The following is a 16,932-nucleotide window of genomic DNA, read 5'->3' as shown; positions in this document are numbered from 1 at the left end:
TAGTAGTAGTAGTTTGTAAAAGAGAGAGATTATTGGCGTGGGTAAAGGGCAAAATTCCAGGTGAAGGTGGGTGACACAGTAGCCAAGAAACTAAGATACACACACATACATGCAGAAACTAAATGAATAACATAACAGTAACACTACATAGTATAGTAGTTGTAGTAACTAGTAAGTACCATAAATGAATAACTATGTCTACACATTATTATTACTATATGCTTATTAATTACTATGTGAGGACCAATAATAATTTTCACTGTGCATCTGAGAAAATCTTTTTGATTGTGAAGGACAGTAACAGTGCTGTGACTTGCACCATTTTAAATTGGGAACATGTATGTAATTTAATTTATCTCTTTGACTATGTAGAAAGGATTTTTTTTCTTTTCCCAAAATTATTCTTTTGTTAATAAGGGGTTATTTTGTCAACTAAACACATATTTAAAAACAATTTATGCATGAAGCAAAGATTAAGAGGATAAAATTAAAGTATTTATAATTGTTTATTTTTATTTTATTTGTATAAATTTTAAAATTATGTTTTTAAATCATTAATGCAAATATAAAAAAAACCTTTTAAGTCTTAACTAGACCAAAGTTGTAAAAAAAGGGTTATTATTACTTGTTCATATAAGATGGTGGAAACTCTCGACTTCATATGAAGTTGATAATTGAAAGTCGTTAGATGATTTAACTGTTGATAATTAAAAGTCGTTAGATGATTTAACTGATTTGACTAAATTTTCATCTAATGACACTCAATTATCAACTTTAAATAAAATTGACTATACCTGAATTTTTACTCTATAACAATGTTTTCTCTTCCTATATGTAACCCTATCCGGAAAGAGCATGGAGAGAGTGGAGAGAGAAAAGTGTGAAAGGGTTCATGTTGGTAATTATTATGTATCTACTATCTAAACAGTGGTGTTTAATTCAAATAAAATAAATTTAATATTTAATTTTTAAATATAAAATAAAACAATTTTTAAATATTAAAATTTATAAAATAAATTAGACAAAAATTAAGTACTAAATAATAAGTAGTGTAGAATAATAGAATTCAGCGCTAATGTTTTGGTGTCGTTTTCGAACAAAACGGGGATTGTGATTGTTCACTGTTTAAAGATGATATTATAGATGTACAGAGGAGAAGTTGGGGGGTCAGATGAAGATAGAGAGAGTAAACTGAATAAATTGAAGGCATATGAAAGAAAGAAAGGAAGGTAGGAAGTTATTTATGGTCAAACGCAACGTTACAAACTACAAAAGAGGAGTCATGGTCGCACGTACAGTGTACTGCATTTCACTGTTGAAGCATCATCCCCATCCTCATAGACACTACCCCCACACCACACTTCAACCTTCATACTTTTCCACAATTCTATTTCTATTTCCCCCCTTCTTTTCATAGCTTCAATTTGTAATTTAGTCTTTTGCAGTTCTCTTTTATATAAAGTAGGTTTTTTGTTTTAAATTATCATTTTTTCCTTTCAAATATTTCAATTTTTGATAAATGATCGTTGAAAACACAAATGGCATTTTGGGCTTTCAAAATTATGTCAATTTGACAAATACGCTACATATAATAAAAAGATACACTTGGAAAAAAATAATAATAATCAAATTCTGATATATATTTTGTACGTTATTTTTAAAACATAAGTCTTTTTATCTACTGAATTGGGTAATTTTATACTACGTGAATCTTTTCGTAATTTTTTTATGTGAATGACAATAGCTTAAAAACAAATTGAAAGCTATTCTACAGGTCGAATTTCTTTTTAGTTTTTTATATATACTGTTTCGAGGTGTATTTGAAATGGGTTGTATGTAAATTGATAACTATTTTTTTGGTTAACTGTAAATTGATAACTTAGTCTTTACTCCCTTAAGGTGATCCAATCTTTTGGGCCCATTATTCTAATTGACCATGGATCTGGATATCAATATTTACGTTTTAAATAAAATTTTAAATGCTTCAATAAAAAATTGGATTAGAGACACAGTATTTGTTACCCATAAAAAAGTTAAATTTAATTAGATTATCTTTAAAAGACTAAAATGTCATTTTTTAGGTTATTTTGTTAAAATTTAAATATTTGAGATATTAAAATGATAATGAACTATATATAAAAAAGTTAAAATTTAATTTTTTAAACTATTCCCCCTCCAACAGTATTGTTCATTTTAATTTTATTATAGTATACTTAAGCATTTAGAAAATTTAAGGTTAATTTAACCTAAATGCTCTAAATATTTTTTATGTTGAAAGTAGCTTATATAAGTCACGTTATACTATTTGTGAATGGAGCAAGTAAATAAATAAATTCATAACTTTAATTTGCCTATCCACAAATTCATTGATATTACATGCATGCTGCTTAGATTTTTTCCATTCATTCCTTTCACTTGTTTCTGGCTTTCTGCATTTGTTCTCTAAACACGTGCTTCTCACACATAATTACCAAATGAAGACCAAGGAATGTTTTGTCAATGATAAGTTCGGCCTTGTTAGGTAGGATTTTTTTTATCCCAAGTCTTATAGTCTAGCCGACAATATTTTGGGCTCATTACACCTCATTCATGTGATATATCTATCTGTCCAATATTAAAAAAAGGTCAATCCCTGACCAAAAAGATAAAGTAAGTTGAGACAAAAGGGAAGGGAAAGTCATTTCATGACCGAAAAATCCAACTAATAACTACTTTTTAGTATGTATTTGGATTACAGTTTATAAATGGGAGTTTGAATAAAATTAATTTTATAAATTTGATTTTGATAAAAAGTAAGTTTGTATTAAAATGATTTATGTTTGGCAATCTTTGCATCAAAATGAATTATAATAAAATAAATATTGTTTGGATTATACTACTCAAACCCACTTTTACATAAAAAATTACTAAAATAGACACCAACTTAAATAATTTTTGTATATTATCTTATCATTTTAATTTAGATATTTGAATAGATCTTATTAATTAATTTTATAATAAAATTAATATTTATACACTAAAATAAAAATAATATATAAAAATTGGCAAAATATATTTTTAATTAAAACTAACAAAATATAAATTTTAGAGAGTATTAAGAATAATAAAAAAATTAAATATTTATCTTGGTAGTAATTGAAATAAATCAAAAAATTTTTATGATATTTTTTATATAATATATTTTTAGTACTGTTAGTACTCTTTTTTATTATGTTATAATTTATTATTATTATTTATAATTAATTTTTTATTTAATTTACTTTACCTAATAGAAATAATAAATCATATTATAAAAAGATAATAAAAATAATACAAAAAATTACAATTATAAAAGTGTATAATATCAAATAAATAATTAATAAAAAATAAAAATAATAAATACTAGAAAAAGAGAGTTTATTTAAATAAAAATAATAAGAATTTCATAAATAATATAATAACATGCATAAATAATAAAGTTGGTAAAAGGTAAATAAAAATGGAATGTTGAACGCAGAAATTTAAAATTGTAGCTTCTGTAAATGTGGTTTTAAAAGCAAAATCGCTTCTACGTTTATGAATAAAAAGTTTGCCAAACCAAAAATTGAAGTTTTCAAGAAGACTAAACATGCTTCTTCTCTTATAACGCGTTTGCCAAAATACAAAATGTTCAAAATTTACTATCTATTCACCTATAAATAAAAAAGAAAGAAGTATTCACTGTCTATCCAGGTTCATTTAACATTTTAATATATTTATCGAATTCTAATATAACTACATTATGATATCTATAGTGATTATATAAGAAGTATTAATAAAAAAGAAAGAAGTATTCACTGTCTATCCAAGTTCATTTAACATTTTAATATATTTATCGAATTCTAATATAACTACATTATGATATCTACAGTAATTATATAAGTATTGTTAAAATTAAAATTATATCTTTTAAATAATATTTTTTAAAAATGTTATTTAATAATAAAAAAATATTACTTTAATTTAATAATTATTTTTAAATACTATAACTAACATAATATAACCATATTAAAATGATCCTATTTCCTATATATATATATATATATATATATATATATATATATATATATATATATATATATATATATATATATATATATATATATCCACACAGAGAGACACACGTAAACTACCAAATTTAACTGAAAGAATTGAGTCGTCAATAAAAATAAAAACCTAAAAGATAAAAAATAAATATTAAAAATTTTGACAAAAATAGTCAATCTTTAAATAATTTTAGTTGTTATCAGAAAAAATTGAAAAAAAAATACGAAAGACACTTTATGTAATATCACCGCAGTTTTTTTCACTGTATTAATATGCTCTAAGTAAAATAAAAAGTACAATACTTTTTCATAAATGAGATGTCATTAGAGATAATTAATAAAATAATAGCTTAAGTATTTTAATATTTTATTTTTTAAATATATAGCACATTATTTTTTTAAATAGTTAATTTGATTAGAATGTTACCTTTTCAAATCTTAATTATCTATATAAAACATAACAAAATAGAGAGTTAAGATTTGTCAGCATTCCTAAGGTATATTTATGTTGGTAAAATATTTATTTTTCACAAAAGTTGCAAGTTGGCTTTTGATAAATAATTTTATAAAAATGATAAGGTATGTTTAAAATGAGTATAAAATTTTGTCCTTATTAGATGTGTTACATTTATATAATTAATTAGGTTTTATTAAATAAAAATTAAAAACTAATATAAAATAAAGGTATTGATGAACTCTAAAAAAAAATACTTAAATACAGAATATCATAGTATATAAATCATTACAACAAATTTGATAGATAGCGGTGATGGTTTTGCGGCGGTTGTAAATAGCCGCCGCAGTCTGCAAAATAGCGGCAGTTGATGTTGCAGCTAAGTGTGATGTAAAACCCGTGAAATTAATAAATAATTAGTTAATAAATTAATTATTATTCAAAGAAATTAGGAAAATTAATTTTTATAATTTAGAGGAGTAGAAATATTAAAAATACGAATTTTGACACTACTTTTAAAGATTTTGGCCAAAAAACGGGCTAATGAATCGAACCGGTTGGACTGGACCTAAGAACCTAACCTATAAACCACCAAAAACGAGCTTTCTTCCTTTCTCTTCTATCAGTTCTATGAGAAACACTGAGATACGCTGAGAAGAGAGATTAACGTAACAAAATCCCTAACCTTCACCACTGAAATTCAATTGTCCATAACTTTCAATTCGGAGCTTCGATTGACGAGCCGTCAGTGGCTACGCATTTGTCTCAGAATTCTCTACAAATCCCACCAAACAACTTGGTAAGAATCTAGCAATTTCTCACTCAGCCACTCTTCCCCTAATTTAAAAAATTTGAGGTTTTGATTTTGAGAGATTATGTGATTTTGGTATTTAGAATCAAATTAACCTTGTGGATTTGCTGGGTTTTGTCCCAAATCTCTGTTGGTGAGGTGAGAAATCCAACAAAGATTTTATATCACCCAAGCGAATTTTTGACCAACTTTGGTGAGTCATAACTCGGCTTCCGGACCCTTAAATTTTGTCAAACTTATTTCAAATGAAAATTGGATCCGTGAGATTTATGTCATTTGAAGAACGGATGAAAAATCATTTAAAACAAAAAAGTTATGCACGTTCAAAGTTTGGTGCAAAAAATCTGGTTTTAGTAGATTTTGAAGGAAACGGGGTCAGCGTACATAGAAGCATGGTCGCGATGCAAGTATTCTCTTCTGCCTCGGACACTTGCGTATGCGGGACATGGCTGCGTACGCGACTCTGATAGTTCACGCACGTGAAGGGGTATCTCACATACGCGGAACCCCTATCTAGTAGAAATGTGATTTTTTACAAAGTTTCGCCAATCCTCTAGCTTTCCAAAGCTTTGTAGCTAATCTCTATGGTCTGATACCTAGTCTTTAAGCTTAGAAAATAGAGTTAACCCATTGAGGAGGGTTGTGAAGTGGAGGAATTGAATTGAGAGGGGTGAATAAGGGGGATATATGATATGAATGATGAAATGATTTGATGTGAAATATTTGAGAAAGTGTGAAAATATATGAATGTATGAGTAATGAATGAGACATAATTAATGGAAATGATGATATTGATGAGTTGGATGTGGGGAAGGCGGTAGGACACTAATCCCTCGATTTATTTCCCCGCGTCGCTTGTGATTGTATTGCGTGGGATGTGAGGAAGGTGGTAGAGTACTAATCCCCGACGTTTTTCCTCACATTCTCTCTCTCTGTCTGCAAGGTGGTAGGACACTACCTCACTAGGAAAAGGTGGTAGGGCACTAATCTCCCGATTTATTTTTCCCCTGGTGTATGCCTCCAGGAAAATGTGGTAGGACACTACTCCCTTGACGTTATGCCTCCTGGAGATGCACATACGAGAGACAGAATTCGGGTTAGCTACCGAAATGTGTCAGTGGGACAAGCATGCATCATGTACATTTGTATGATTTGTTTGAGTATGCATTTGTATTGGTTTGCCTAATTATTTAACTGTATTTAACTGCTATCTGATCTATTTGCTGTATTTGAATCTTATTTGTGCTTTCCTTGCTTGAATTGTATGTCGGTGCAACTGAAAAACCCCTCGTATAGCGGAGGTGTGACGAGGGTAGTTCCACCGGTGTTTTGGAGGGTTAGAGGAGGTACAAGTGAAATGTTGAGTTAGGATTAGATTCAGAACTTGAGAACCTTAGATATTTTACCTAATTTCTGGTTTAGTTTATTCCTTAAGTTTAATTCAGAGTGTCGGAGTTTTAGAATTGCCTCTGGCTTTTCCATAGCTTTATCTATTATTTATGTGGGCATTATTACCATGCTAAGAACCTCTGGTTCTCATTCCATACATATGTTGTCATTTTCAGATGTAGGTCGAGAGACACCTTACTGAGCGTCTGGAGTTTTCCCTGCAAGTGAAGATGGATATTTAAGGATTACTCTATTTTGTTTTATGCCTTGTTTATATGTATATAGACTCTTCGCTTGTGTATTTTGGATTTTGTCCCTCCTAGAGGTGACTTGGAGAAACATGATTATCAGCTTTCTATTTGGGATATTTTGGTATTGTGTATATATATATATATATATATATATATATATATATATATATATATATATATATATATATATTATTTTAGAAGTTGTAATACCACACCACCTCTGTTTTACGGCTTAAGCGTAAAGCTCTGTGTGGTAAGGTATTACATGTGGCGTTGCTATTCGTTTGCCTTTAAGCTGCGGTTATGGTCTAACCGCCGCTAAATTAACCTGATTGCGGGAAATAATTGCTGATTCAATATTAACTTTTAGCGGCAGTTTCATTCCAATCGTGGAAAATTTTGTTAAAAACCTCAACTTTAATATTTTGATGTAGTCTTTTTTTCAAGACCAACAGAGTGTAAACTACTTAAGTTCTCACTAGTTTCTTCATTGTTGTAATAAAAAAATCTTATATTTTATGAAATTAGAATTTGTTATTAGTAATTAAATTGAGTTTGGCCATATTTTAATTTTCGATATATTCTAATAAGTTTATTTTGACAAATATGTTTAAGTCATGTAACACCCTAATATTCAAATCCTTATGCTTGAGTCATAAGTCAATGATAATAAGGTGGTACGACTCTCAAGGGAAAATTTTTTTTATACATAATTATAAGTAAAATTGAAAGGAGTATTAATTGAGAAGCCTGAAAAGAGTAAAAATAAAATTGCGAAGTCGTATCACTCACGCATCGACAGCTAGAAGATAAAGCGTGAGGTCGAAAGCGTTATAAGGATAAAGTCATAAAGGAGAATGAGAGAAGGACAATATATAGATATATAACATAAGTAAATAGCCACTAGTCGCGACCCGCGAAGTTTGGGCCGGCTAGGGTACAGTATAACAGTAGTTGACAATAATAAAGGTGGAGAGATTCTAAGCAAAATATAAAGTGGAGAATGTAAAGATCTTCGCCATCTTTCAAATGAACCACAGCTCACTTCTGAGCACCTGGACCTGTATCTGAAAAACAAGAGATATATACGGAATGAGAATCCCCGACCCATGTGTTTCCAGTACGGTAAAAGTGCCAAATAAATACAATGCATTGTAATAAAAACTCACTAAGCATCCTAAACTTCCTTTTACCAAATATTCACCCTATGTTCTCTCTAATCCATAAACAGGCAACTGTCATAAGGGAATGCTAAATCTAATTCATATTTTTTATGCTTCTCAACTTTCTCACCCTCCAACAAATCAGAATCAAAATCACAAACAAAACCATCACCAGCTATTCTGTCTCAGCTATTCTATTTCAATACCTCATATCCTCACCTGAAGCAAGTGAAATCACTTCACTGCGTCTACCCAGGGAGCTCAAATTAACTTATTATCAACTTGGAGTAGTGAAATCACTTCACTGCATCTACCCAGGAAACTCAAATTATCTCATTATCTAGCTGGAGCAAGTGAAATCACTTCACTGCGTCTACCCAGGGAGCTCAATTACCTCATTCAATATTCATCATCATTATTCAATTACATCATCAACTCATCTCATCAAGAACAGCCCTCAGCGTCAACCGACACCAGCATGAGGTACCTCTCAATTGTACAAACAGAAGCAATACAGGCAAGTAATATACAAAGGTACAAGTAAAACAAATAGCACATAATCAGGTAACATAGAATATATGATATAGCAATAAAAAACAAATAAGCAAACCCAAACAATTCAAACATATGCAAATGATGTATGCCTGCCCTATGGCTGATGATATTATCTATTGGTTATATAGCCAACACGACACGTCCTGGTAGCTAACCATTGGACTGTCCCCTTGTCGCGCATCCTCTACTCGAGTAATTCTCAAACATAAACATATAACACCCTCACTGGTGTTTATCCACGGGGGCGAGCTCGTCCAAAAATTTCACAGTGTCTGGCCACACTTACGACATGGGGTCAACAGAACCTCGGATATCAACCTGGAGCAAGTGGAGCCGACCCATTGCATCTACCCAAGGAAATCCGAAACTAAGATAGTTTCATAAATCTCAAATCAACCTCGACTGGGAGCAAGTGGGGGCTAACTACTGCATCTATCTTAGGAGTTGCAAACCGAACCCGGAACAAGTGGAATCAATGTCACTGCATCTACCCAAGCAGTTATATCTCACCACATTCCGTAGCAAGTAGATCAATGCCACTGCATGTACCCAGACAGGTGTTTAAAAGCTCAACCTGAAGCAAGTGGAATAACCACTATTGCGCTACTACCCAAGCGTTACAATCTCTGACCTGGAGCAAGTAGGACCAGGGACGGATACATGGGGGGGGGGGGCAAGTAGAGGCTTGCCCCCCCCAGCTTTAAAAAAAATAGTAGTATAAACTAAAAGGCCCAACCTAAATAAAATATAATGGTTTTTAAATTTTTTTAAACTCCTAAATAACAAACACTCATGTTACATGTGACATTCTCTTTCTTTTATGCTGTTCCTTTTGAAAACGTTCGGTCTTCTATTCTCTTGGAGCACGCTGCACACCCTCATAGCCTAGCTTCGGTCTTCAAATCTTCAATCATAGCAATTAGCAAAGGTATTACTATTCTACTCATTCTACTTTTTATTTTTTTTATATAATTGTATAAAATTATTAATTAATAAATTATATTTTTTAACTATAAAATAATATAATTTTATCTTTTTGTGATCACATAAATTATAGATAAATAGTTTATTTATTTTTAAGATTTATTCTCTTTTTTTATTTTTTATTTTTAGTGAAATTGATAATGACTTAGTAAAAAAATATTGTTATTGATGTTTAATTAATAAAAAATATTCAGTTTGTTTATTCATGTGAGTATATAATTATTTAATTTTTTTTCAGGTAACAAAAAATCAGAACATTTTATGATGAGAAAGCAAAGTAAAATTGATGCAATTTTTAAGAGAAAAGTTACTGATGATGTTGGAGTTCAAACAAGTCAACCCTCTAATCTTGTTTCACAAGAAGTTCAAGTAAGTGAACTCTCTAATCTTACTCAAAATACACATCAACAAAAAGCCAAAGTTCCAAGATTAGAAAGAGATGTTGATATCTCTTTACTAGAAAGGGATCCAGGAAAGCGACGTCCAATTTGGCAGTATAATATCAATGAACGTGATAAAATTCGTAGAGCATACATAATAGCTGGGCCATACCAACCAAAAAATATTAGCTATCTAGCTTCTGGTAATAACAATCACCGTCGATATTTTCAATCTTCTTGGTTTAAGAAATTTCCAAGTTGGTTAGAATATTCATCAGAAAAAGATGCTGCTTATTGTTTGCCTTGCTACTTGTTTGGTAAACATTATGGTGCTCGCAATGATGGAAAAAATGCATTTTCAGAGTTAGGATTTAGTAATTGGAAGAAAGTAAACAATGGAGTGAATTGTGCATTTGTATGTCACGAGGGTTCTATTCCTAATTCTCCCCATAATTTATGTGTGAAATCTTGTGATGATTTAATGGCTCAATCTAAGCATATAGACAAAGTTCTTGATAGGCATAGTGATTAAACTATTGTAAATAACCGCTTAAGGTTGAAGACATCTATTGATGCTATTCGATGGCTTGCATTTCAAGCATGAGCATTTAGAGGCAATGATGAAAGTCCTGGATCTTTGAATAGGGGAAATTTTATTGAGTTAATTAAGCTTTTGGCTTCCTGTAATCAGAATGTTAATAATGTTGTTCTTGAAAATGCTCTTGGAAATGCTCAATATATATCTCCTGGTGTTCAAAAAGATATATTACATATCTTTGCTAGAAAAGTGCGTGCAACAATTCGAGAAGAAATTGGTGATTCTAAATTTTGTATAATTATTGATGAAGCAAGAGATGAGTTAAAGCAAGAACAAATGTCTGTGGTTTTGAGATTTGTAGACAAGCACGGTTGTGTTCAAGAAAGATTTTTTGATCTTATACATGTTTCTGATACGTGTTCTTTGACATTGAAAACAAAAATTTCATCAGTTCTTTCTCGTCATAATCTTGATGTTCAAAATCTTAGGGGACAAGGGTATGATGGAGCTAGTAATATGCATAGTGAATGGAATGGATTGCAAGCTCTATTTTTGAAAGATTGTCCTTTTGCTTATTACATTCACTGTCTTGCTCATCGATTACAATTAGCACTTGTTTCTTCAGCCAAAGAATTGCACTAATTATGAATGTTGTGATTGTTTCTCCTAAACGTCATGATCAGTTAAGGGTTGCTCAAGCAAATAATGTTGCAAACTTAATTGCAGATGATCAACTTGTGACAGGTAGTGGACTTAATCAAATTGGTACTTTGCAAAGAGCTGGAGATACTAGATGGGGGTCTCATTTGAATTCTGTACGTAGCTTGCTATGCATGTTTGATGCTACTTGTGAAGTTCTTGAAAAAAGCACTGAAGAAGGTAATTTCTCCACTCGTGGTGATGCTAATGCTGCTTATGATGCTATCACATCCTTTGAATTTGTCTTTGTTTTGCATTTGATGAGAAATATTTTGGAAGTTAGTCATGATCTTTGTCAAGCTTTGCAACGAAAAAATCAAGACATATTGAATGCTTTAACTCTGGTTTCTACTACCAAGACTTTAATCCAACGAATGAGAGAATCAAGTTGGGAGGCTTTCATAAAAGAAGTTATATTGTTTTGTGAGAAACATGAAGTTGAGGTTCCTGATATGAATGCATTGCATATTCATAGAAGAGGCCAAACTCGCAAAATTGTTGACCAAATTTCAGTGGAGCATCATTACCGTGTTAATTTATTTCTGGCTGTAATTGATACATAGTTGCAAGAGCGTAATGGAAGATTCAATGATAATATGGTGGAATTGCTTACTTTAAGTTCAACTTTAGATCCCAGAGATAATTATAAGTTCTTCAGTGTCAACAAAGTATGTGAATTAGTAGAACGATTTTATCCAGGTGACTTCAGTGACCAAGAGAAATTTCACATTAGAATGCAAGCTCAACATTATGAACTTGATGTTCCTAATCATGTTGAGTTAACTAACTTGTGCACAATTTCGGAGTTATGTCAAAGATTAACGAAGACAGGAAAGTCTTTAACATATCCTTTGATTGATCGTTTGATTCGCTTGGTATTAAGTCTCCCTGTTTCAACTGCTACAACTGAGAGATCTTTTTTAGCTATGAATATTGTGAAGAATAGACTCAGAAATAAAATGGAAGATGAATTTCTTGCTAATTGTCTTTTGATTTACATTGAGAAGAAGATTGTTGAAAGATTTGACACCGATTCTATTATCGATGAATTTTATGATATGAAGAATCGACGTGTACCACTTCGTTAGTAAAAGTATGTTTATTTTGTTTGTACTTTAAATATATATTCTCTATCGGTATATTTTTGTAATGCATCTTACATTATAATTTATTTGCATATTTCTTTAATATTATATATGTTATTGGTCCCCCCACGATAACATTTCTGGATCCGTCCCTGAGTAGGACGAACCACAACCTTTGCTACTACCCAAGCATCTCAAACATACATTCATTCAAAACTTCAGAATTAAACTCATTTATTGTAATCCTCCATCCCCATCTCATACCCGGAGCAAGTGGACAATGCCACTGCCTACTACTCGAGGTCACACATCACATTCAATATTTCCATCTTTATTCATTTACCACATTTAATCATTAATCGTATACATATGCATACTTAGCCATAATTCAATTCTCATCATAACCATCCGGCTCATACTATACACAGCACTTCCACCATCATCCTCAGCAACTCACACAATCATCATTATTCATCATTCATCATTAATCCTCACTTTACTTCATCCACAAGTTACCACATGTCCTAACTTCTTTTCATTACTAGGCATATTATAAAAATTTAGGACTTAAAGGATGAAAATAGAGGGTTAGAAGTATGAAAGTCGGCTTTAAAAACTAAAAAATCAATTCTTGATGAAAATGGGGTCACGCGAGCGCGTCGTCCATGCGCACGCATAGAAAGCGGAGAAAAGCGGGTGACGCATAATTGGTGCCCATGCGCACGCGTGGGAAGGTAGAAAAGTAGAGTGACGCATACGCGTCAGCCACGCGTACGCGTGGGTGCGTTTTGTGCTCCTCACACGAAACCAGCACAGTACCAGCACAACTCTCTGGATTTTCTATTGGGCACCTGCATCAATACAGCGACGTGTATGCGTCAGACAGGCGCACGCGTGAGAGAGTAAAAATCGCGAGTGACGCGTGCGCGTCGGAGTACGTTTTACCAAAAATTTTACTAAGTTAGAAAGCTGCAGGATTACATTTTCAAACCCCAAACTTCCAACACACATAACTTCTTCTACAAAATTTCTTTTTCAACCATTCTGGAACTGTTGAAAAGGTCGTTGAGTGAACGTTCATAAAAATTCAATTTTGAAGAATTCCTAACTTCGAGGACCGAGTTACGAACCGCCGATGTTGGTCAAAAATCAATTTTTACCAAAAATAGAAATCACCAATTTTTTTCAATGTTCACAAGACGAATTCATTTCCACTCATCCAAATGACCACAACCCAGCCACATTCACATAATTACACTCAACCAAAATCAAACCTACCTCATCTACACACTTTCACCTAAAACTATCAAATTCCACACCTCAATTCCTCAAACCTTATTATTCAATAATCAAACTAATTATTCACACATTCAATATCTAAAATCCATCCAATCTCTTATATCGTCACACAATACACACATCAACTTACCTTTGTTACCTCTTTCTGGCCTCCGGCCCAAGATTCACAGCCTCCGGCCCAAATTCACAATTTAATTGCATATTCCATAAAGCAATATTCATTATCCAATTCATCAAATTCTCAACACCAAACATACAAATTCACACAATTCTCAACCCAATCATTAATTTAAATTACATATCAACTATGCATATTACTACTAACCATTTACACAATCCAAACTTAATTTTAGGGGCATCTAGCCTAGGAATTCTCATCACACCACACGGTATTTAAATGAAACTTAAACTATACCTTAATGACGGTGGTTTACACCCAAACTTGAATTTTTTTCTCCAAGGCCCACAAGCTTAAACCTCCATACCAAAGTTCCACAAGCAAGTTGAATCTTCCCATTGTGCACCAAAATCACCAAATACACTAACATAAGCAATTTCACATATATACATCAACCTAGTGTTCATGAAAATGATAAATCACAAGGGTTGGAGGGTTTCTTACCTTAACCCACTGAAGTTTGTGATGAATATCACCCATAGCTCATACTAGAACACTCCTAAATAACCAAAATCACAAGATTTCTCCAAAACCCAAACCAAATTCGAATTTAAAGAGAAAAATGAAAACTTGACAGAGAACAGTGGAATACTCACCACAAAACTTAGTTAGAATTGTAGAGGATGAGAAGAGCGATGCGTGGCCACAAACGGCTCGTCAATCGGAGTCCCAGATCAAAAGTTATAGTTATTTGAAGTTTGATGGAGATAGGATTTTCTCTCTTCTTCCTCTGTTCTCTATTTCAGCGCCCCTCCTTATCATTTTTAGGGTTTATGAGCTGAAATGCTTATAAGTAATGTTTATATATGTTGGGTTTTGGGCTCAGTTAGTTTAGTTCGTTGGCCCAATTTCGGGCCAAAACTTTTAAAATTAGAGCTTTAAACCGTATTTTAAATATTTTTATCTTCCCAAATTATAAATTCTTATTTCTTAAAATTATTCACTTCTAATTAATTTTCTCAGCCACAGTACAAGATAGATCGCAGCCGGTACTGCCAGTCAAATTTCCAGTGCGCATTTTTATTTAGAAAATTATGTTTTCCGACTCACAAAAATTCACCGAGTCTCCAAATATTATATTTAAATTATCAAATTCCGATTGCTAGATTTTCTAACCATATTTGCTCCTATTTAATTTATTATTTAATTAATTACGGTTTGACCGGGTTTTACAAGTCACTATTACCTAAACCGTAACACTATGTTTGGATTTATTTTACGTAAAAAAATATTCAATTTAAAAATATATTTATTTAATCATGTGAAGAAATTTACAAATTAGATTTTTTCGTTTACTATAAGATCTTTTAAGTTTACATTCAAGCATAAATCTGAAAGAAATATGTAAAAAGAAAAGTCTAGGGAGCCAGCAATTTTATTGCATTTTGGCCAGCATGTAACCAGCAAAGAAATGTGAGCCATTGGATGAAATCTCACACCATCAAATCATCATTGATGGCTAGTTGATGGCTACCAATCACAAATGTTGCTGGCCCCCTAGCATTGCTATATGTAAAATATGTATAAATCAATGCTAATTTCAATTGAGCCTACATTAATAGTAGGCTTCTTCGAAGTTATACCTTATTAAATTTAAATTAATAAATTCTTAAAGTAGTGAAATATGTAATACCGCAACCCAAACTATTAAAATAAGGGAAATAATGTAAATCTTAAAATAAAAGGTCAAATTTTATCTTTAACATCGTATTGACTTGGCAAAAAATATTCTGTCAAGACTCTACTGATTTCACGTGATATAAGATCTGATATGTCATCTTCCAACCCTGGTTTTTTGTTTAGATTGAAGCCCTTTTTGCAATGTGTACGTTATCTTCTTTTTGTTGGTCATTTAAAGTTTCATTGTCTTCTTTCAGAACCTTATTCAGATCAAACTACATGGAGATGTCAATTTCAACGAAGGAGATATCATCTAAATGGTCTTTTGAATCAATCTTTGTGCCATCTAGACTGTCATTAACTATTTTGCTTGAATATTAATCTAACACTGAAAATATCAACTCGCATACAAAAATCTTAGTATAATTAAACGAAACCAACAATCCCCAAGTAATTAGAAAGTAATTTGGAAAAAAATAGGTACGTTAATATGGTAAGATAGGTTGCAAAAGTAAACAAAAATAAACAACGATTACCATCTCCCTTGTTGATAGTTTGGGCAGATTTCTTTAAAAAAAACTCTGTAATATGTAATTCTATAAATTTTATTTCCTCATGTGATGTAATATCTAACTCAGCCATATGCTTGTTTGTAAAACACTGTTTCTTTATGATGAACTTTCCATATTATATATTTTTTACCTTCAATTCATCAAGTATGTCTTCAGAGCTCTTCCCAGATGCACATGTCACAGAAATATATCCAAATTTCTTTTCGTATATTGATCCCCATTCATAAAGTTCTAATAAATATGAATGTTGATATTGCAAATATTATTGCAGCAAGTTTGTTCGCATATGTCAACTTAAAATATGTGTTAATCAAATATAATTTAAGACAAGTTTAATAGGGTATGCTTGATGAACAAACCTGCATGATCGATTCGTTAGCCGTTTCCAAGTATTGGTTCAAACAAGAGCATCCTGATATAGCCTCCAACCAACACCTCACATTCACTTTACAAAGTCATATGTCTCTAGCAACAGAAATTGTATATTCCAATGAAGAGAATGGAGAGGCCATAACCATCTCTTTATTGAATATTGTGCTTGCACAGCATGATGAAAAGTCCTTCGTTTTTATTTGTCCTGTTAAGCAATCATTTTATGTGTACTAATATTTATTACTGATAATAATTTTAGCATTGATTATAACTAATAGATAGCATGATTATCATAATAACGACGTTAATAACATCAACAATAATAACGAAATTAATACTTCATTGTAAGCTAACTATTTCTAAAAAAATCATTTAAAGAAATGGAAACGACTTTTATTTAATAAAACTAACAATTCAGTAAAGATTTAATTAAATTTTGAAAATACCAATCGTGATATAACTATCAAACTACATACATCATTAACATTATTAAACACAATAATTATAAAAAGACCCTT

General features: G+C 31.4%; 1 protein-coding gene across 1 annotated transcript; it reads left to right on the top strand.

Moving 5' to 3' along the window:
* The first annotated feature begins 11,233 nt into the window (after window positions 1-11,233).
* Window positions 11,234-16,648, top strand: LOC112727271 (uncharacterized). Its single transcript, XM_025776953.1, has 3 exons — window positions 11,234-11,731; window positions 11,852-12,163; window positions 16,382-16,648. Exons 1-3 carry the CDS (start codon window positions 11,234-11,236, stop codon window positions 16,646-16,648), a joined length of 1,077 nt encoding a protein of 358 aa, XP_025632738.1.
* Window positions 16,649-16,932: the final 284 nt, after the last annotated feature.

Source organism: Arachis hypogaea, chromosome 2 (genome assembly GCF_003086295.3).
Source record: "Arachis hypogaea cultivar Tifrunner chromosome 2, arahy.Tifrunner.gnm2.J5K5, whole genome shotgun sequence".
In the NCBI taxonomy this organism is placed as follows: Eukaryota; Viridiplantae; Streptophyta; class Magnoliopsida; order Fabales; family Fabaceae; genus Arachis; species Arachis hypogaea.
This window is presented reverse-complemented; position numbering and strand designations above follow the sequence as displayed.

Bases quoted from the DNA above. Each gene is read 5' to 3' on its own strand.
- LOC112727271 (XM_025776953.1), top strand. From the start codon at position 11,234: ATGAATGTTGTGATTGTTTCTCCTAAACGTCATGATCAGTTAAGGGTT. The intron at 11,732-11,851 runs GTTCCTGATATG...ATTGATACATAG, and splicing joins GTGAGAAACATGAAGTTGAG to TTGCAAGAGCGTAATGGAAG. The intron at 12,164-16,381 runs GTATTAAGTCTC...CAAGTTTAATAG, and splicing joins TTGATCGTTTGATTCGCTTG to GGTATGCTTGATGAACAAAC.